Source organism: Pistacia vera, unplaced genomic scaffold (assembly GCF_008641045.1).
Source record: "Pistacia vera cultivar Batoury unplaced genomic scaffold, PisVer_v2 Contig401, whole genome shotgun sequence".
In the NCBI taxonomy this organism is placed as follows: domain Eukaryota; kingdom Viridiplantae; phylum Streptophyta; class Magnoliopsida; order Sapindales; family Anacardiaceae; genus Pistacia; species Pistacia vera.
Genome location: NW_022196226.1, coordinates 596968 through 619016, shown reverse-complemented (window position 1 = coordinate 619016; position 22049 = coordinate 596968). Strand labels below are relative to the sequence as shown.

The 22049-nt window shown below is 35.3% G+C and overlaps 3 protein-coding genes across 5 annotated transcripts; all 3 read right to left on the bottom strand.

Annotated features, from left to right (window-relative positions):
• Positions 1–1354: 1354 nt before the first annotated feature.
• LOC116141941 lies at positions 1355–4734 on the bottom strand. The gene is made up of 5 exons (XM_031427414.1): positions 4373–4734; positions 3771–3852; positions 3242–3381; positions 2568–2841; positions 1355–2198 (listed from the first exon to the last, which is right to left on the bottom strand). The coding sequence occupies exons 1-5, from the start codon at positions 4732–4734 to the stop codon at positions 1887–1889; spliced, it is 1170 nt and encodes a 389-aa protein (XP_031283274.1). The 3' UTR covers positions 1355–1886.
• A 635-nt stretch (positions 4735–5369) lies between these two features.
• LOC116141947 lies at positions 5370–16256 on the bottom strand. Of its 3 annotated transcripts, none has more exons than XM_031427419.1 (18): positions 15941–16256; positions 14793–15041; positions 13875–14065; positions 13615–13786; positions 13142–13279; positions 12887–13067; positions 11971–12116; positions 11180–11356; positions 10889–10999; positions 10580–10699; positions 10298–10454; positions 9325–9488; positions 9135–9221; positions 8009–8337; positions 7407–7488; positions 6878–7017; positions 6204–6477; positions 5370–5834 (listed from the first exon to the last, which is right to left on the bottom strand). In XM_031427419.1, exons 1-18 carry the CDS (start codon positions 16229–16231, stop codon positions 5523–5525), a joined length of 3321 nt encoding a protein of 1106 aa, XP_031283279.1. In that variant the 5' UTR covers positions 16232–16256; the 3' UTR covers positions 5370–5522. The 3 variants fall into 3 exon arrangements, with proteins under 3 accessions (XP_031283279.1, XP_031283280.1, XP_031283281.1); XM_031427420.1 differs by having other exon boundaries at positions 15936–16042; XM_031427421.1 differs by lacking the exon at positions 15941–16256 and adding an exon at positions 15526–15577.
• An 856-nt stretch (positions 16257–17112) lies between these two features.
• On the bottom strand, positions 17113–20834 carry LOC116141940 (GPI inositol-deacylase-like). Its single transcript, XM_031427413.1, has 6 exons — positions 20570–20834; positions 19935–20291; positions 18787–19035; positions 17867–18057; positions 17607–17778; positions 17113–17271 (listed from the first exon to the last, which is right to left on the bottom strand). Exons 2-6 carry the CDS (start codon positions 20223–20225, stop codon positions 17113–17115), a joined length of 1062 nt encoding a protein of 353 aa, XP_031283273.1. The 5' UTR covers positions 20226–20291; positions 20570–20834.
• Positions 20835–22049: the final 1215 nt, after the last annotated feature.

Here is a 22049-nt window from a genome sequence, read left to right as displayed (position 1 = left end):
TATAAGCAATTAAAAATATTAAATTAAGCCAAGATATACGTCAACTACGTTTTGTTTCTCCACTTATATAAAACCATTAATTAGAGGCTATCCTCATTCATTCTGAGAATCAAAATTAAGTCTTTAGAAATGGCAAATATTAGAAGGTCATTGTTCTCCTTTGCCTTGGTTTGTGTGATGCTTGCAATGCTGGTGGGTGTTGGAATGTCTCATGAAGGGCATGACCACAGTGAGTCGCCTGGTTCTTCGCCGGGTGCTACCGCTGGCTCTCACGGGGGCTCTGCTGCAGCTGGCATGTCCCCTCATTTGTTTGGCAAAACATTGTTTGCTTCCTCGGTATTCTTTGTTGTCTCCCTCAATTACTAGCCATTTGGGATTGGTCATGTTTATGTTTTCTATTGAGATACGTTTTTATTATTGATGCTTCTGGTTCGTTTTAACTCTTGTTACATGGGAGGAAATAGATAAATAGTGTTTGTCATCTTTCTCTTATGAATTTGAACTCCATGGTAGAAATGATATACACCATGCAGAGAATGCTCATCACATCTTTCCTTGACTTCTTTCACCCATGTATAACAAGCTTGAAACTTAAAGAGTTTATTGATTTTTTTTTTTTTTTTTTTCGGATGATGAATTCTTTTAACATATCTTAAACCAAAACCAACGAGTTCCAGAAAAAAGTCACAGATATATCTGCCACCCAATTTCTTCTTCATATTCAAGAAGAAAAAGTAAGTATTTATCTGATATAAGTGTCATTTTTAACAACAAAAAGAAAGAAACAAAAAGAGGTCTCTTTCTATGAAAACAAGAATGCATTAATCATATATAAAAGTTATTAAGAATTAAACTGTTTAATAAAAGAAGCAAATAATATACATCAGTACCTGAATAAGAAAAAGAAGTTAATGTCTTAATGATATCAATCCCTGAGCAAATCACAAAACCCCCCTTAAGGTTTCAGAAATAACAAAAATCTCCATATCGTTAAGTTTTAAGTGTTAAAATCCTTGTTAAAGAAGTAATTTAATAATAATACTAACTCATATCGCTGTAAATTTTAATGTTTTACTAACATTTTATTAAGAGCAAGAGATTTTTCTTATTATGCCGTAACTTAAGGAGGTCCATGTCTTTTAAGCCTAGGAAAAAAGCAAGCCTGCATTATTTGATTATTATTTTACTTTGGATGGTTTATTTGAGCAATGTGGTCCATTTTGCTTCCGAAAAGCCAATTAGACATGAGATTTGATAAAACGTCTGCAACAAACCAAACTGTAAAATATTCATTCAAAGACTGTCGTACATTTTATATTCCGCCCCTGAACGTATTTGTCCATTAATTACTTTGAAAGATTAAGCTGTTATTTCATCATCAAAGTTTAACAAACTGATCTGTAATGCTGCAAAAATGAAAAATGAACCTCTTTGATTGTACAACAAAATTCATAAACATCTAGTAAGGTGAAATACAGGGAGAGCCATGTTCACAAAAAGGCTCAGCCACTAATTACAAATCGCACTCAACCAATTTTTCTTTTCCCCTTCCTTTCTGTTTTCAGAGTTACGTCTTTCACCTGTAATTGTAACAGTAATGCTAGGCTTACCGACCCAGCGACTGATTTGATATACTGACTCTGAGTTAAATTTTGAGATTTGGGTTGTTGGGTAGTGAGTCGGTATATAAAAATCGGTATTTGGGTCGGTAAATATAGTATTACTGTAATTGTAAACACTCTCATATTGTTCCCGTGTGAAATTCTGGTGGGGAAGACGCAAATTAATGTTACACAGATCATCAAACTACCAAATTAATTGCACAACCTTCTCATGATCTGGCTACTCTCAGACTCAAGTGTACATAGATTAAAGAATAAGTTAACTCAGTGTCGGTGAGAATGTTTCCGGTTGCCGAAACCATTTCTTCCTTTTATGATTTTACAAGCGATTGAAATGAACCCTATGACAGCCATAGCATAAAAAACCCTATACGGCGCCAATGCCAGTCCAGAGAGAAAGGAATAGTATCCAGCAACAGCGTACACAACATTCAGCCTCAGTTCCTGACCCAAGATGCTTGGGAAGGTAACTAAGGAATTGAAATCGGGCTTCGAGATGATAACACCATGAAAAATTACACCGATGCAAAGGACTGAATCCAAGAACCACGGAAAGCTATGCCCAATCCATATTCTCTGTAATCAAAGAAGAACTCTCATATAAGTGCACGAGCATATGTTTATTTAGAAGTTATAAGGCACGTCAATACAAGTTCAAGTCCACAGCTTCAATATCATACATGCATTCAATACACACACGTACACATACATGCATGCATATACATACATATCTTTCAAATTCAACATATGCTATATGATGCCCAGACCCAAGCATATCTTCCCTCAACTCATACATCGATTCATTCAACGTGAAAAGAAAATTAGAAATGGATAAAAAATCAATGTTTAATTATTTAGTGCTCCTAAAGCATGTGCTCCTTCTATAAAATGAATTCCACCAGTTAATTTATGTCTACGAACATGGTGCTTTGGGATAATCCATACCTGCAACCAAGCCATCAATGAGGGTACAAACATGAGGGTTGCAAGAAGATGCAGGATCACCAAGCCATGCCGGTGATGGAAAATCTCTAGTTGTGTGTCACTAAAACTTTTTGTTGAATTTGGACTATTGGAGTTAATCTCTTCTGATGGAAGATTATGGTTGAATCTTCCATCCTGTGTTGATGCAAATTGCTTAGACCGACCATTGCCATCACTGTTGTAATCAAATAGTTCCGTTTTCCAAACATGGCTACGGAAGGAAGCTGTCAAAGAACTGTAACAGAAACACAAAATAACTCTTAGGATAACCTTACCCACAACCGAGAAGGTTGATGGCATTTAATCATAAAGCTTTTGATATAGTTCATGATAATACAATGTTTTATTGAATAATTTTTTTTGATAACTCCTGGTTAATCAAAGAGTTGGCAGCTAGACGCAATAAATAGTTCAAATTCCACACCAGTTTGATGCTTACACTCCAATTATAAACAAGTGCCTTTTGAACATTAAGTACATGCAAAAAATAATGGGTTGAAGTATTACAGACCCAAGCAGCCCACAAAAGAATCAAATTCACTATGAACATAGTCCAAAGATTTAATTCGATAATTAATTCTTGCATAGAACACAAAGATGATGGTAAAGGAAGAGACTTAAAACTAAAAATATACCTGCACAGTGAATTATGGCAACACAAAGCATGAGACATGAGAAGTACGAATAGACCCAAAGCTGGATGAACAATGCACACCAAAGTAATTGCAGCCAGTGTTGTAACAATTAACGGATGGACTCTTAGAACCCTTACCATCTGTTTTTTCAGAGAACCAGAAAAACGTTTATGAGTGAAAACATCAATCTCCATCCATGAAATAGGAAAGAAAAGTGGAAAAAGATCAAAATGGAATAAAGAAGTCTTCAACCACCAATCAATAGTAAGTGATATTAACTACATCTCTACCAGAGTTTGTACCCAATTGTGGTATATTTGTATCTACCCCTTCTAAAGAAATAGTCAAACATATTAAAAGGATCAGTTTCAGTTGTAGCCTACTGGATTGTTTATTAAAATGAAAACAGCAAAGCATAAAAGCTAGCCACACTTTTAACCTCAAATTGAATAAATGCAAGTAAACATAAGGACAGCCATTAACCCATCATGAGCTACTAATCATGCAAATACCAAAGAGGTCAACTGACCTTTAATGAAAAGAAACTGGAGGAAAGATTGGCAAACCAAAGAAGGAATCCAAAGCAAAAATTTCCTTCCCATGCTTGCCACCTGAAATATTCAACCCCAACTGTTCAGCTTATAAACAAGTAACTTCAACACACGTACACAAGGATGAACAACTAATATATTGCAGAAAAAGAAAATGGCAAGGAGAAAAAGAAAAACAGTTTAATTTCATATTCCAAAAAAGGTTACATAGAATTCAATTCCCACCAACAAGATCTCAGGAGAAACTAAAAATTATTTGAAGTAAAACAAAATAATAACAAGTTCATTAATTCAAAAATGAAAAGTTGATAGAATATCCATCAAATCACAAGAAATGGTACGTAATTTCTCAAAGAAAATCATAACAAATTTTCTCAATCACTAAGCAAATGGCATTTCAAAAACTTTCCAAAAGTGGTTAGAAGAAGATTCAATGATGTATGGGATAAATCTCCTATACTTTTCTTATGATTATTTCTTTTTCCAGTTTTGTCCAAAAGTATCAAGCTGTAAACCACTGAAAAACAAATTATATGAATACTGAGTTACACCACATGAAAAGTGGAGAGAGCCAACCAACCTTGTCTTAATGAATACATGTATAGTGGCAGCCACATAGAAGAACAACTGTGAAGCCAATACCAGTAGAACTATCAACCCATTTGCTAATAAATAACAAATCATTGACACAATGGCAAAGCTCATGATGGGAGGAAAGGGTTGAGACATTAGGAAGGAAAGAATCAAGGAAACCAGAATGGGTAGAACAGCTAAAGGCAAAAATGGAATTGGCATTTGTAAATTGGTTTCTACGGCTGACAGCATAGAAGGGATAGGCAAATCAAGATCCCACGCATATGCTTGCTGCATGAGAGCAAAAAATATAACAGCAACAGACAAACCAGCTATCTGCAAAAGAGAAGTCCAGCAGCATGACAACATAAAAATTATATCATGAACAAAACTAATTATATCATCTTATTCCGAAAAAAAAAAAAAAAAAAAACAAAAAGACATATATCAGCAATGGAAACAGAAGATGAATTTAACAAATAAGAGAGCACAGAAACAATTACTCGTCTTTTATTGGATACAAGTTTTTTTTTCCCCCTTTTCCTGCAAAGACTTACTAATATTTCATCAAAACTTGGATGCCAAAAAAGGTCAAAACTGAAACGTGTCCCTACAGACTCATGGAAAAACAAGAACATTCATCCATGCAGTTGAATTACGATTTTGGAGCTTATCCCATGTACAAGGGGCCCTTGTGTGCTCTTCTTAATTAATCACACAAAAAAAGCTTCAAACCAATTCACAGTAGTGAATTTTCTTTTGTATATGGTACATGGCGCCTCTCCTTGCATCAATGCTGTATACTAGAAGATTATTCATGAACAGCAACAAGAGCAGTTTTTACCACAAAATTTAAGTTTAAATGACTTCTAATGACAACTATAGTGAAATAGACTAATTGTTCCATCAAGACCCATTACATATACTAATTGGTTGGACAAAGGACAATATTTGAACTAATGCTGAAAGTTGAGAAGTTCCATGTCATAAGTTGCAGTAATTGTAAACACTCTCATATTGTTCCCGTGTGAAATTCTGGTGGGGAAGACGCAAATTAATGTTACACAGATCATCAAACTACCAAATTAATTGCACAACCTTCTCATGATCTGGCTACTCTCAGACTCAAGTGTACATAGATTAAAGAATAAGTTAACTCAGTGTCGGTGAGAATGTTTCCGGTTGCCGAAACCATTTCTTCCTTTTATGATTTTACAAGCGATTGAAATGAACCCTATGACAGCCATAGCATAAAAAACCCTATACGGCGCCAATGCCAGTCCAGAGAGAAAGGAATAGTATCCAGCAACAGCGTACACAACATTCAGCCTCAGTTCCTGACCCAAGATGCTTGGGAAGGTAACTAAGGAATTGAAATCGGGCTTCGAGATGATAACACCATGAAAAATTACACCGATGCAAAGGACTGAATCCAAGAACCACGGAAAGCTATGCCCAATCCATATTCTCTGTAATCAAAGAAGAACTCTCATATAAGTGCACGAGCATATGTTTATTTAGAAGTTATAAGGCACGTCAATACAAGTTCAAGTCCACAGCTTCAATATCATACATGCATTCAATACACACACGTACACATACATGCATGCATATACATACATATCTTTCAAATTCAACATATGCTATATGATGCCCAGACCCAAGCATATCTTCCCTCAACTCATACATCGATTCATTCAACGTGAAAAGAAAATTAGAAATGGATAAAAAATCAATGTTTAATTATTTAGTGCTCCTAAAGCATGTGCTCCTTCTATAAAATGAATTCCACCAGTTAATTTATGTCTACGAACATGGTGCTTTGGGATAATCCATACCTGCAACCAAGCCATCAATGAGGGTACAAACATGAGGGTTGCAAGAAGATGCAGGATCACCAAGCCATGCCGGTGATGGAAAATCTCTAGTTGTGTGTCACTAAAACTTTTTGTTGAATTTGGACTATTGGAGTTAATCTCTTCTGATGGAAGATTATGGTTGAATCTTCCATCCTGTGTTGATGCAAATTGCTTAGACCGACCATTGCCATCACTGTTGTAATCAAATAGTTCCGTTTTCCAAACATGGCTACGGAAGGAAGCTGTCAAAGAACTGTAACAGAAACACAAAATAACTCTTAGGATAACCTTACCCACAACCGAGAAGGTTGATGGCATTTAATCATAAAGCTTTTGATATAGTTCATGATAATACAATGTTTTATTGAATAATTTTTTTTGATAACTCCTGGTTAATCAAAGAGTTGGCAGCTAGACGCAATAAATAGTTCAAATTCCACACCAGTTTGATGCTTACACTCCAATTATAAACAAGTGCCTTTTGAACATTAAGTACATGTAAAAAATAATGGGTTGAAGTATTACAGACCCAAGAAGCCCACAAAAGAATCAAATTCACTATGAACATAGTCCAAAGATTTAATTCGATAATTAATTCTTGCATTGAACACAAAGATGATGGTAAAGGAAGAGACTTAAAACTAAAAATATACCTGCACAGTGAATTATGGCAACACAAAGCATGAGACATGAGAAGTACGAATAGACCCAAAGCTGGATGAACAATGCACACCAAAGTAATTGCAGCCAGTGTTGTAACAATTAACGGATGGACTCTTAGAACCCTTACCATCTGCTTTTTCAGAGAACCAGAAAAACGTTTATGAGTGCAAACATCAATCTCCATCCATGAAATAGGAAAGAAAATTGGAAAAAGATCAAAATGGAATAAAGAAGTCTTCAACCACCAATCAAGAGTAAGTGATATTAACTACATCTCTACCAGAGTTTGTACCCAATTGTGGTATATTTGTATCTACCCCTTCTAAAGAAATAGTCTAACATATTAAAAGGATCAGTTTCAGTTGTAGCCTACTGGATTGTTTATTAAAATGAAAAAAGCGAAGCATAGAAGCTAGCCACACTTTTAACCTCAAATTGAATAAATGCAAGTAAAAATAAGGGCAGCCATTAACCCATCATGAGCTACTAATCATGCAAATACCAAAGAGGTCAATTTACCTTTAATGAAAAGAAACTGGAGGAAAGATTGGCAAACCAAAGAAGGAATCCAAAGCAAAAATTTCCTTCCCATGCTTGCCACCTGAAATATTCAACCCCAACTGTTCAGCTTATAAACAAGTAACTTCAACACACATACACAAGGATGAACAACTAATATATTGCAGAAAAAGAAAATGGCAAGGAGAAAAAGAAAAACAGTTTAATTTCATATTCCAAAAAAGGTTACATAGAATTCAATTCCCACCAACAAGATCTCAGGAGAAACTAAAAATTATTTGAAGTAAAACAAAATAATAACAAGTTCATTAATTCAAAAATGAAAAGTTGATAGAATATCCATCAAATCACAAGAAATGGTACGTAATTTCTCAAAGAAAATCATAACAAATTTTCTCAATCACTAAGCAAATGGCATTTCAAAAACTTTCCAAAAGTGGTTAGAAGAAGATTCAATGATGTATGGGATAAATCTCCTATACTTTTCTTATGATTATTTCTTTTTCCAGTTTTGTCCAAAAGTATCAAGCTGTAAACCACTGAAAAACAAATTATATGAATACTGAGTTACACCACATGAAAAGTGGAGAGAGCCAACCAACCTTGTCTTAATGAATACATGTATAGTGGCAGCCACATAGAAGAACAACTGTGAAGCCAATACCAGTAGAACTATCAACCCATTTGCTAATAAATAACAAATCATTGACACAATGGCAAAGCTCATGATGGGAGGAAAGGGTTGAGACATTAGGAAGGAAAGAATCAAGGAAACCAGAATGGGTAGAACAGCTAAAGGCAAAAATGGAATTGGCATTTGTAAATTGGTTTCTACGGCTGACAGCATAGAAGGGATAGGCAAATCAAGATCCCACGCATATGCTTGCTGCATGAGAGCAAAAAATATAACAGCAACAGACAAACCAGCTATCTGCAAAAGAGAAGTCCAGCAGCATGACAACATAAAAATTATATCATGAACAAAACTAATTATATCATCTTATTCCGAAAAAAAAAAAAAAAAAAAACAAAAAGACATATATCAGCAATGGAAACAGAAGATGAATTTAACAAATAAGAGAGCACAGAAACAATTACTCGTCTTTTATTGGATACAAGTTTTTTTTTCCCCCTTTTCCTGCAAAGACTTACTAATATTTCATCAAAACTTGGATGCCAAAAAAGGTCAAAACTGAAACGTGTCCCTACAGACTCATGGAAAAACAAGAACATTCATCCATGCAGTTGAATTACGATTTTGGAGCTTATCCCATGTACAAGGGGCCCTTGTGTGCTCTTCTTAATTAATCACACAAAAAAAGCTTCAAACCAATTCATAGTAGTGAATTTTCTTTTGTATATGGTACATGGCGCCTCTCCTTGCATCAATGCTGTATACTAGAAGATTATTCATGAACAGCAACAAGAGCAGTTTTTACCACAAAATTTAAGTTTAAATGACTTCTAATGACAACTATAGTGAAATAGACTAATTGTTCCATCAAGACCCATTACATATACTAATTGGTTGGACAAAGGACAATATTTGAACTAATGCTGAAAGTTGAGAAGTTCCATGTCATAAGTTGCAAGTGTCTCCCAGAAATTACATTCCCAAGCTGAACATTAAAATTAATGGTAAAACCAAAGATAAATTTTAGAAAACTGACGAAAGTTTATATCCAACATCAAATAAACAAGAATATCTGCAATCTTGAATTTAATCACCTGTGAGCTATATAAAAGCAAAAATCTGCTGGCAGCTGCAGTGATAGAAACGGCTACGCTAGTTTTATATGAGCAATGTGGATCAACCTGCAGAAGGATGCAGAAATGAAAACCTTAAATTAATAAAAATGGAAGTAATTTTTTAAATAATATAATACAAGAAAACAAACTTCTTTGGAAAACTTCATACCAGCAGTAGAACAGTGGTCTTTTCAGATCTCTGTGAGAAACTCAAAATTGCTGGAGAAGAATCAACAACAATAGTCTCACTGTACAAGTTTGGAAATATGTGAAGACCTGACATGGGATCCCAGGCAAGTGCTACAGGTGGGAAACAACGCATTTTGCAAAGTCCTGAAATGCCGAGAAGCTGGCTCAGTAGAAAAAAGAAATTTAAAGGAAAAAACTAATAATATTATGATTATAAAGAAATTGCTTGGTGACCAAAAGCCACAAGATGTGATCAACATAGAGTCTCTACCAAACGACAGATGTCTTTGAACCACAGAGAAACTTAAACCTTACAAAATATTCAGAGGGTTAAATTTCTCAAGTTTATAAGGTGGCACTAAGAAGTCAACCCAAAAAAAAAAAAAAAAAGAAAAAAGAAAAACAATAGAAACTGTCAGCTCCAACATATCCTCTCATTTGAAATGCAAGTGCATAAAATTCCACAACAAAAACATAGACACAACTTATTATAATTTCATTACTGCAATGGAGATATTCAAACATAAGACTACTTGGTCAACCTGACTCCAATACTACGCTAAATATTTCTAAACAATATTAAAATATTTGCACCAAAACTGGTGCCTACAACACAAGTTACCAGAGTCAGAAAATGATTTAACTTTCAGAAAAAAGTATCCCACTTTGGGCACTGGAACCACTTACTCTTGCACTCAAATATTTGTGATCTTTCATATGAATATTCATAAATACTTCATAAACAAAATAAAGAGTATAGTCTAGAACAGCCTGCATAATTAACCATTTCAGACACAGCATTTCCGCATTGCATGGAAACTTGTAAATATTACACTGAAGTCAATCATAGTCCATATAGTCAAACGCACATAAGAAGAAATGATATTGAAAGATTATACATAGATTTTGTATGAATAACAAGAAAAGGCAGTTAGCGAGATTTAATTCCTTACTACTGTTTTCCATGTGTCCAGTTTCCTCATCTGGAAGCGCAGCTTTCTTTATTCCACAGCTTTCAGTTCTCAAAGACAAAGTTGCAGGCAAAAGGCCTAAGCTAATAGCAAATGACAGATTGAAAGTGAGGGGATGATCCTCCTTCAGAAACATTTCCTGTACAACATTGGAATAATGAAAACCAAGTCACCTGAACAGGCAAAACTAATCTAAGCAGTTATAGGTTTAATTTTCTAGAATTATAACCCGAAAGTAAGTGAGCTGCTTATGGAAATATTAACCTTAGGAGAATATGTAGATAGAAGCATTGATTGTGGAGAAAATTCAATTTCCCCTTCCTGTGGATTAAAGAACTGCCCAACTGCCATGGAAGCTGCTGGTGGAGGCCTACCTGAAAAAGTCTGAGGACCAGCAAATCACCACAAATCATGTGGCGTACATGTTACTATCAGAGTCAGCAAGAGAACAATCAAAACATTCATTTATACAATTATAAAAGAGGAAGAAAATTTACAAAAAAAAAATCTGATGCAAATGAAGTTGTCAATTTGAAAAAGGAAATGCTCATGAGAATGAAGACCAAACAATACCGGACGAGGTGCAACAGAAATAGTCAGAAATCTGAAACCACGCATATCCTCTGGACCCAACTGAAATATTGAAGATGGAGGCACTTGCTCTGTCTGACTGCCAGGTTCAGTCTGATGAAGAAACAGCGTATTCAGGAATGTGTCTCAACAAAATTAGTGAAAGATCTATTCATATAACAGAGCTCTGATTGCAACATGATCTTAAATCTCAATACAATATTTATTCACTTATACAAGACAAACAATTTATTCCAATTGAGAATAGAGCATCATAGGTACAACAACTAGTACCTGCCTCGGTGCTTGTCGTGATGGAATGTGAACCATCTTTGATGTCACCTCTAGAGCCCTTTCACTTGCAGACAGGTCCGAAGTTGATTTCCCTTTTTCAGGCCATAGATGAATTCTAACCCCAAAACATGGAGCAAGGTTTGTCACAAATATGAAGTGACTTTTTCCGTTTGAACTCTACACATACAAGGAAAACTGTAAGCCATAGTGTTTTGGTCTTCAAAAGTAAAAAATAAAATGCAAAAGAACTAATATTATCAGAAAAAAGATTAACTTGGCCATGAAATCGATCCTTTTTCTTCTCATTTTTTTCCCTTCTTTTTTGAAACTTAAAAATATAAACCAAGCCCCTACCCCTGCCCAAAAAAAAGACACCTTTGCATGACAGGGAGTTGATCCCAAGACGTCTTGTACATGCCTAAGAGGTCCAACCGACTAAACTAGTTAATATCTACTCTTTTCTTACACACCCCATTAAGGGTTTATAACTTACTTAAATTTTAAGCCTCATAAACTTTTTATTCAGTATTCATCATCTACACTTCCAAAACAACTAATCTTAACCCCAAAAAAAGCTTAAACCCACTGGACATGGCATTTCGAAGGAGAATTCCTGACCTGAGACCAACTTTCAAACCTTGCTAGGTAGCAAGAGGCATGAAAATAAGGGCAAATTGTTAAAACAAACTCTCAACAGTCAGCATGCTAAGTATCTGACCGCAGAAAAATGATCAGAAAAAAAAGAATAAAATTGTTTCTGGAGTAGAGATGAAAAACTCTGCCCAGCTTACCAATTTCTGTATGTCTAACCACCGCCTCCTCCCATCCATGGCCAAAACAGTCACAGTAGTTGTCTGAATGTATAGATCCCTCTCAAGGCCATCATCACTCCAATGCACAGAGCTGGGACAACTAGAAAAAGTACGCACTTGAGAATCTGCAAGGTGGTATTCCACAAATTAGACAACTTTTAATTATATATAAAATGGTACAAAACTTGTAACACATTTCAGCATACACTATGCAGTGCAAGAGAACAAAAGGTTTTCCATGTCATAAGTCTAGAAATTTGACACATGGTTATACTTAAATGAAGCAGATATTACTTGGCTAAAATCTGAGAAGATAAAAGAATGAACATTTAAACTCATAAGGACAGCCTATAAATAGTCTCCTTCCTAGATGTCGAGGTGGAATCAAGTTCCTATAGTTTTTCAACTAAGAGTATTACATTAAATTGGGATTCTTGGGCCCTGTTTGGGAGAAAGGATCAAACAATTGTGCTCTCCAGGTAAGTTTCTGCCGATATCAAGGAAATAACATGTAAACCCTGAAGTTGTATTTTTGTAAACTGACAGTTTTTAAAAGCTCACAAACCATAATAGCTAAAATCACCATCAATTTTTTTCCAACAAAATATTTCAGAAATATTAAAAAAAGAAAAAAGAAATCATAAATATTTTGGAAATTTACAAAATGGAAAATACAGTGTTTTAAAACTATCAAGATAATGTGGAGAAAGATAATGAGTAATACTACATTTACAAAGATCTTCATACAAAGTGATGTGGCAAAATATGAATGGAAAAGTGAATTTAATGAGTTTGACTTTTTGTTTCACTCTTCCATTCATTTTTTGCCACCTCACTTTGTATAGAAATCTTTGTAAGATTTCTTTGTAAGTATAGTATTATTGAAAGATAATACCAGCTGCATCTTTTACATCCTTCATGGGAAGAGCATTTGACTGGTGTGATTGCATCATCCAATTAAAACTTTCGGGTGTTGCACTACGAAGCATCCTTGAAAATATTGCTAGTCTTTTTCTAGTGTCAAGAAAAGGCTGGCCGGTTCTGGAGTCAATCAAACTAAGGAGAGTATGCGAGACCTACATAAAAGATAGATATTCAAAACTGTCCACAGTAGAAATAAATATTGATTCTAAAAGAAAGTTTCACTCACTTGAACGACTAGTTGATTACACCATAAAATAGCTTGATGTTCCATTGACAGCCACACATTTTTCATGCCCATACTAGTTATCATAAAGCCATGGGTGGAAGGCACAATACCATCAAGGGATTCTAACTCTGACCGCACCTGAACAAAAAGGGAAAATAAAAGTTGGAAGACATTTAAAGCTAAAAGCAGAACAAAAACAAAAATAAAAGCATGAACATCTAGATCCAAATCAAGCACATGCAAACATTCCATTGAAAATCAAAGTAAGGTAATGATATAACCATTTAAACTGATCAAAACAAGTATTAGATGCAATTCATGGCAAATCTTAACATATTTTGCATGTGACCTAGCTTCATTTAGTAAATGGTGAACATATAAAGCAGCTTTTATTATTTGATAGAGCAATCATTCTCAAGAAAAACAACCATATACCATTTATAATAGAGTAAGACTCAACAACACAAATATACCTGATAGTCATGATAACCACCAGAAATGGAAACAACAACAACATGAGAAAGTCTAGGATCAGATACATGATGTCCTGTCAAAGTGGTATGGACCTCATATCCCTTTCTCCATTCATGATTTACACTAGCAAAATAGTAACCCAGGGATGGCTGCAATGCCAAAGGAGGGGATCTGGATAAAACAGGCAAATCTCATAAGAAAGCCAATAAATCAATAAAAAATTTTAAAACCAATGACATTGAAGAAGCCATAAACTTACTGGTGTGGGCTTGAAAGCGTGAGTACAGTCTCGACAGCTGACTTCCTTAAAAGTGGGTGGATAATAGCAGCTCTAGCAATAAAACCACCCATAGAGTGACCAACCAATATCACACTTTTAGGCAAACTCCCAGACGCCGCAGAACCTTCTCTCTCTCGAGCTTCATGAGATTCTCTATACTGATCCAAAATCTGCAAATATTCCCAGACATTAATCAATGGCATAAATGAAAAGTCACAAACAAAAGAAACCACACTCTAGCAAACGAGAAACGCTTCAAGCTTAAATCATTCTGAGAGAACTTAAAGGCAGCATCATTTGATGGAAATTTTGGTGTTATTATTGTATCAATAAGGTATGGTCTTATCAAAGTTGATTGTACTACAAAGACAAAAGTCAAAAGTTAAACTCAAGGGAAAATTGGTTTGAGGCTATGAAAAAATAAAATTTGAAGGGCTAAAAAAAATGGGAAAGTGGTTTGAGGCCATGCTGGAAAAGCATAAAAACAGACAACTTTTTCCAATTCATGTACTTATAGGTAATAATAAAAATAATATAGAATTACAGAAGCCAATCCAAAAATTGTAGGATGATGCTTCATCAAATTGAGACAAGAAAAGGGCTTTTTGGACCTTCATTGTGTAGCCTCATACCACCCCCTTCCAATATGAAGCAGGCACTTTGAACTACATTCCAATATAATTCCAGATTTAGAAATAGTTCCAAGTTCTATGATAAAGCTTCTAAACCGTCAACTAAAAGAAAAAAAAAAGGTTCCTGGTGTAATACTAATAATAACACAAAGCATGATCTCAAAAGTCACCATACTGAACATCAAAGATTTCAATTTGATTGACATTAGAAAAATATTTACTTGTGCTGAGGACATTAACACAATCAAAAAAGTTTAAGTGATACCCTGTGGATGGCATACACAACATATTCTGCATGCTCTTCAAGTATCTGACCATCCATTGCAGAATGTTCACCTTCAAGATCCACAGCAAACCAGTCCAGTCTGCAAGAATACTGATTGGGTAATTGAAAGCCAGATGCGTTCATATCTGCACCGCCTTCCTCAGAAGTCAGGAACACTTCTTGATAAAATGAATGTTCAAGTGAACCTCCTTGATATGCCCTATCAGATTCGGCTGCTAACGATCGAACCTGAGATAAGTATGAAGCTGTTAAATTTTCTATGAAGAGAGCTACACAATTCAAGTGGAGGCTCACTATATGATATGACATTATATATAATATTATCTTCGCTGTAAATTGTTTACCAAAATTTTCAAAAATTATTGCATAATGAAATATGTAATGCATATTCTGGATTTGATGGACTGGATCACTTTATTGGCAAAAAAAAATTCTTTATTCCAACAGGACTCATAAAATTCAGATTGTTAACAAATTATCAAAACACAAACAATTACTAAAAATGGCCGATTAAAATCATGAAGCAAACCCACCGTCCAATCTACACTGAAACATAAGCCTCTTCCAATCTACACTGAAATAACTACCTCTGCCTTACTGGCTACCACAATAAGCAAAGCTCCAACTAAGCCATCAACTCAGCCAAATTCACTGGTTTCAACATCTTAAAAATACAAAAGACAAAAAATTGATGCTAAGATTAGACCCTTACTAAAAGTCTTCATCTCAGGTCACTTAAGCCCATTTAACAGAGTACAGAGCTTCCATTCATCAACTCTTCCATATTCAATAGGCAAATGTTCAAAACTCTTAATGCAACAACTATAAATCTTGCATCATACCACAGAGTTCTTGCTTCCAATGCCCTAAATCTATTCCCCAACTCTTCCATTCGTATTCCCTCAAAAGAAAAAATCTCTACATAAGTTCCAACTTGAATTAGTTTTTGCAACACCTTGCGAAACAAATCTCCAGCTAAAAGAGAACTTAAAGAAGCATGGTTTAGCATTGCTAGAGTAAATCTAAAAATGCTCCTCTAATTCAAAAAAAAACTGATCATATAAAACGAACATTAAATAAACAACAGAATAACAATCAAAAGTAATAAAGAATAAGGAAGACCTTGCCTGTTTGTAGCTACCACCATTCCCGGGAATAAAAAGAACCGGTACACCATTAAGCTGCTTCAAATGCTCCTTAAAATCAATTTTTCTCCAACCTTCATGATACAAATACAACCCATACTTCATCGACGAAGTTCCTTCAGTTGACAAAATCGGAATGTATGTAGGATACATATAGGTCATAACACATCCATTCGAAATCGGCTTTAACAAATGATACAAAGCAGCAATGCCAATCCACAGAGTTAAAATTACAGTAGCTGCAACTCTCAAAGTCGCTCGAAAACCTCTCATCGTGGAATCGACAAACAATATCTACTCCACTTAACTCAGTAAACCACTCTGTCTTTAACCATCACCCTACCAAGAAAGAGTAGCTCATCAACTTAGCAACAACAGGATCAAAAGTCTCTTTACAATAATCGCAAGAAGCAACAAAAGTGTAACCACAAAAAGCAGATTCTTCGTAGATCTGTTTCATAAAGTTAACTTTGACAGTAGATTTATCACTGGCGACTGTACAGAAGAGATGTATCCGAATGAAGGCGAAAAGAAAAAACAGAGAGTTAAAGCTGAACAAAAAAAGACCGTTCAAATTTGATTGAGTACCAAATTATACTACAAATGTGAAAGCGTACCTCGTTCGGAAAGCTTGGTTGAGAAGCTTGTAAGAGCGGTGATGAAAGGGAATCAGTGAGATCCGTGAAAGTTTCTGTTCGCTCTTAAAAGAGAGACATTTTAAAGAACGATATATATAATCGGGTATTCGGGCTTGCTACACGGGTTGTTCCTCGATTTTCTTTCCGGTCAAAGGGTGGGTTGAGTTTTTGCCCAAGTATGAGAAGGTGAAAACTTATTAGAATAAAAAATTCAAAAGAAAAAAATACAGACAAAATTTGGGGATTTTTGAAAAAATAGAAAAAGGCTGTTTTTTCTAATACCAGCTGCATCTTTTACATCCTTCATGGGAAGAGCATTTGACTGGTGTGATTGCATCATCCAATTAAAACTTTCAGGTGTTGCACTACGAAGCATCCTTGAAAATATTGCGAGTCTTTTTCTAGTGTCAAGAAAAGGCTGGCCGGTTCTGGAGTCAATCAAACTAAGGAGAGTATGCGAGACCTACATAAAAGATAGATATTCAAAACTGTCCACAGTAGAAATAAATATTGATTCTAAAAGAAAGTTTCACTCACTTGAATGACTAGTTGATTACACCATAAAATAGCTTGATGTTCCATTGACAGCCACACATTTTTCATGCCCATACTAGTTATCATAAAGCCATGGGTGGAAGGCACAATACCATCAAGGGATTCTAACTCTGACCGCACCTGAACAAAAAGGGAAAATAAAAGTTGGAAGACATTTAAAGCTAAAAGCAGAACAAAAACAAAAATAAAAGCATGAACATCTAGATCCAAATCAAGCACATGCAAACATTCCGTTGAAAATCAAAGTAAGGTAATGATATAACCATTTAAACTGATCAAAACAAGTATCAGATACAATTCATGGCAAATCTTAACATATTTTGCATGTGACCTAGTTTCATTTAGTGAATGGTGAACATATAAAGCAGCTTTTATTATTTGATAGAGCAAACATTCTCAAGAAAAACAACCATATACCATTTATAATAGAGTAAGACTCAACAACACAAATATACCTGATAGTCATGATAACCACCGGAAATGGAAACAACAACAACATGAGAAAGTCTAGGATCAGATACATGATGTCCTGTCAAAGTGGTATGGACCTCATATCCCTTTCTCCATTCATGATTTACACTAGCAAAATAGTAACCCAGGGATGGCTGCAATGCCAAAGGAGGGGATCTGGATAAAACAGGCAAATCTCATAAGAAAGCCAATAAATCAATAAAAAATTTTAAAACCAATGACATTGAAGAAGCCATAAACTTACTGGTGTGGGCTTGAAAGCGTGAGTACAGTCTCGACAGCTGACTTCCTTAAAAGTGGGTGGATAATAGCAGCTCTAGCAATAAAACCACCCATAGAGTGACCAACCAATATCACACTTTTAGGCAAACTCCCAGACGCCGCAGAACCTTCTCTCTCTCGAGCTTCATGAGATTCTCTATACTGATCTAAAATCTGCAAATATTCCCAGACATTAATCAATGGCATAAATGAAAAGTCACAGACAAAAGAAACCACACTCTAGCAAACAAGAAACTCTTCAAGCTTAAATCAGTCTGAGAGAACTTAAAGGCAGCATCATTTGATGGAAATTTTGGTGTTATTATTGTATCAATAAGGTATGGTCTTATCAAAGTTGATTGTACTACAAAGACAAAAGTCAAAAGTTAAACTCAAGGGAAAATTGGTTTGAGGCTATGAAAAAATAAAATTTGAAGGGCTAAAAAAAATGGGAAAGTGGTTTGAGGCCATGCTGGAAAAGCATAAAAACAGACAACTTTTTCCAATTCATGTACTTATAGGTAATAATAAAAATAATATAGAATTACAGAAGCCAATCCAAAAATTGTAGGATGATGCTTCATCAAATTGAGACAAGAAAAGGGCTTTTTGGACCTTCATTGTGTAGCCTCATACCACCCCCTTCCAATATGAAGCAGGCACTTTGAACTACATTCCAATATAATTCCAGATTTAGAAATAGTTCCAAGTTCTATGATAAAGCTTCTAAACCAAAAAAAAAAAAAAAAAAAAAAAAGGTTCCTGGTGTAATACTAATAATAACACAAAGCATGATCTCAAAAGTCACCATACTGAACATCAAAGATTTCAATTTGATTGACATTAGAAAAATATTTACTTGTGCTGAGGACATTAACACAATCAAAAAAGTTTAAGTGATACCCTGTGGATGGCATACACAACATATTCTGCATGCTCTTCAAGTATCTGACCATCCATTGCAGAATGTTCACCTTCAAGATCCACAGCAAACCAGTCCAGTCTGCAAGAATACTGATTGGGTAATTGAAAGCCAGATGCGTTCATATCTGCACCGCCTTCCTCAGAAGTCAGGAACACTTCTTGATAAAATGAATGTTCAAGTGAACCTCCTTGATATGCCCTATCAGATTCGGCTGCTAACGATCGAACCTGAGATAAGTATGAAGCTGTTCAATTTTCTATGAAGAGAGCTACACAATTCAAGTGGAGGCTCACTATATGATATGACATTATATATAATATTATCTTCGGTGCAAATTGTTTACCAAAATTTTCAAAAATTAATGCATAATGAAATATGTAATGCATATTCTGGATTTGATGGACTGGATCACTTTATTGGCAAAAAAAAATTCTTTATTCCAACAGGACTCATAAAATTCAGATTGTTAACAAATTATCAAAACACAAACAATTACTAAAAATGGCCGATTAAAATCATGAAGCAAACCCACCGTCCAATCTACACTGAAACATAAGCCTCTTCCAATCTACACTGAAATAACTACCTCTGCCTTACTGGCTACCACAATAAGCAAAGCTCCAACTAAGCCATCAACTCAGCCAAATTCACTGGTTTCAACATCTTAAAAATACAAAAGACAAAAAATTGATGCTAAGATTAGACCCTTACTAAAAGTCTTCATCTCAGGTCACTTAAGCCCATTTAACAGAGTACAGAGCTTCCATTCATCAACTCTTCCATATTCGATAGGCAAACGTTCAAAACTCTTAACGCAACAACTATAAATCTTGCATCATACCACAGAGTTCTTGCTTCCAATGCCCTAAATCTATTCCCCAACTCTTCCATTCGTATTCCCTCGAAAGAAAAAATCTCTACATAAGTTCCAACTTGAATTAGTTTTTGCAACACCTTGCGAAACAAATCTCCAGCCAAAAGAAAACTTAAAGAAGCACGGTTTAGCATTGCTAGACTAAATCTAAAAATGCTCCTCTAATTCAAAAAAACACTGATCATATAAAACGAACATTAAATAAACAACAGAATAACAATCAAAAGTAATAAAGAATAAGGAAGACCTTGCCTGTTTGTAGCTACCACCATTCCCGGGAATAAAAAGAACCGGTACACCATTAAGCTGCTTCAAATGCTCCTTAAAATCAATTTTTCTCCAACCTTCATGATACAAATACAACCCATACTTCATCGACGAAGCTCCTTCAGTTGACAAAATCGGAATGTATGTAGGATACATATAGGTCATAACACATCCATTCGAAATCGGCTTTAACAAATGATACAAAGCAGCAATGCCAATCCACAGAGTTAAAATTACAGTAGCTGCAACTCTCAAAGTCGCTCGAAAACCTCTCATCGTGGAATCGACAAACAATATCTACTCCACTGAACTCAGTAAACCACTCTGTCTTTAACCATCACCCTACCAAGAAAGAGTAGCTCATCAACTTAGCAACAACAGGATCAAAAGTCTCTTTACAATAATCGCAAGAAGCAACAAAAGTGTAACCACAAAAAGCAGATTCTTCGTAGATCTGTTTCATAAAGTTAACTTTGACAGTAGATTTATCACTGGCGACAGTACAGAAGAGATGTATCCGAATGAAGGCGAAAAGAAACAACAGAGAGTTAAAGCTGAACAAAAAAAGACCGTTCAAATTTGATTGAGTACCAAATTATACTACAAATGTGAAAGCGTACCTCGTTCGGAAAGCTTGGTTGAGAAGCTTGTAAGAGCGGTGATGAAAGGGAATCAGTGAGATCCGTGAAAGTTTCTGTTCGCTCTTAAAAGAGAGACATTTTAAAGAACGATATATATAATCGGGTATTCGGGCTTGCTACACGGGTTGTTCCTCGATTTTCTTTCCGGTCAAAGGGTGGGTTGAGTTTTTGCCCAAGTATGAGAAGGTGAAAACTTATTAGAATAAAAAATTCAAAAGAAAAAAATACAGACAAAATTTGGGGATTTTTGAAAAAATAGAAAAAGGCTGTTTTTTCTTGTCTAGCCGATTAGGATTCTAATTTCTAGTTTCTAATCAACTCTCCTGGGAGTCAAATGATAAAACCCAAGGATATAACTAACACAAATAGTTAAAGAGTTTATCATCTGATCACATAAGACTATGGGAGAGGTGTAAATGTGTTTATTTAGGATATCCAATATTAAGTTTATTTTTCAAAGAGTCCTCAAAATGTAATTATTTTTAAAATTTGTTCCAATTTACAAATGGTTAAACTAAAATAAAAGTTATAAAATTTAAGTTATGAATTTTGATAGATTAATAGAATATAAACAAAAGTCTCCAACTTCTATGTTAGTATAATATTAAATACTGAGAAAGAAATGCTGGCAATTTAGCAACAAATTCCATAAGATCATAGCTAGTAGCGACATACAAGGCATTTGGTGAGCTTATTATATATGTATTTAGAGTAAACGACATATTCACCCAAGGTTTGACAAAACCTAATTTGGTACCCCAAGTTCCATTTATTCCGGATTCTCACCCTTAAAGTAACGGAAAATGGTTAGATATAACGACTCAGAGGTAAATCGGTCATTTCGCAGAGGAGGCACATATTAGCAAATCATCGCCTCTAACAAAGCTTCGACTCACGTTAGCCAACATCACCGCCGATGTTTTTCGCCCTTTTTCGGTGATTCTTCCACCCAAAATGACCCTTGTTACCACCATTCGAACCCTCATCCTCCCCTCTACAAAACCTTACCCTTCACAACCTCTCATCACTCATCAATCGCCAGCCACGATAGCCGCCACATGCGACTGGTTTTCATCGGTCTCCACCAGCGAATGACCACTAAACGGTTGCTGGGGGCATAGGGGTTTTGTAAATTTGGAGACATTAGTTGCAGTGGTGATGTTCAATTGGATTTTTGTCACCGGAATCCAGCGAAGAACGACGAAAACCTAAGCCTGACGACGCCGGCGATTGGAGGGCCCAATGAGTCGGGAACTAAAGGGTTTTTGGACTACGGACGATGGAGAAGGTGATGGAGGTGACTAGGGGGTTCGCCGCCATCAAAAACAGCCCAGATCCGATGAAAACCGAGACAGTGCGCAATCACTAAGGGTGTAATTGAAGTAATTTCAAAATAGGATGGTTAATTTTATAATTTTAGTAAGTTAGGGGTTAAAAATAATTTATTAATTTAGGGTTA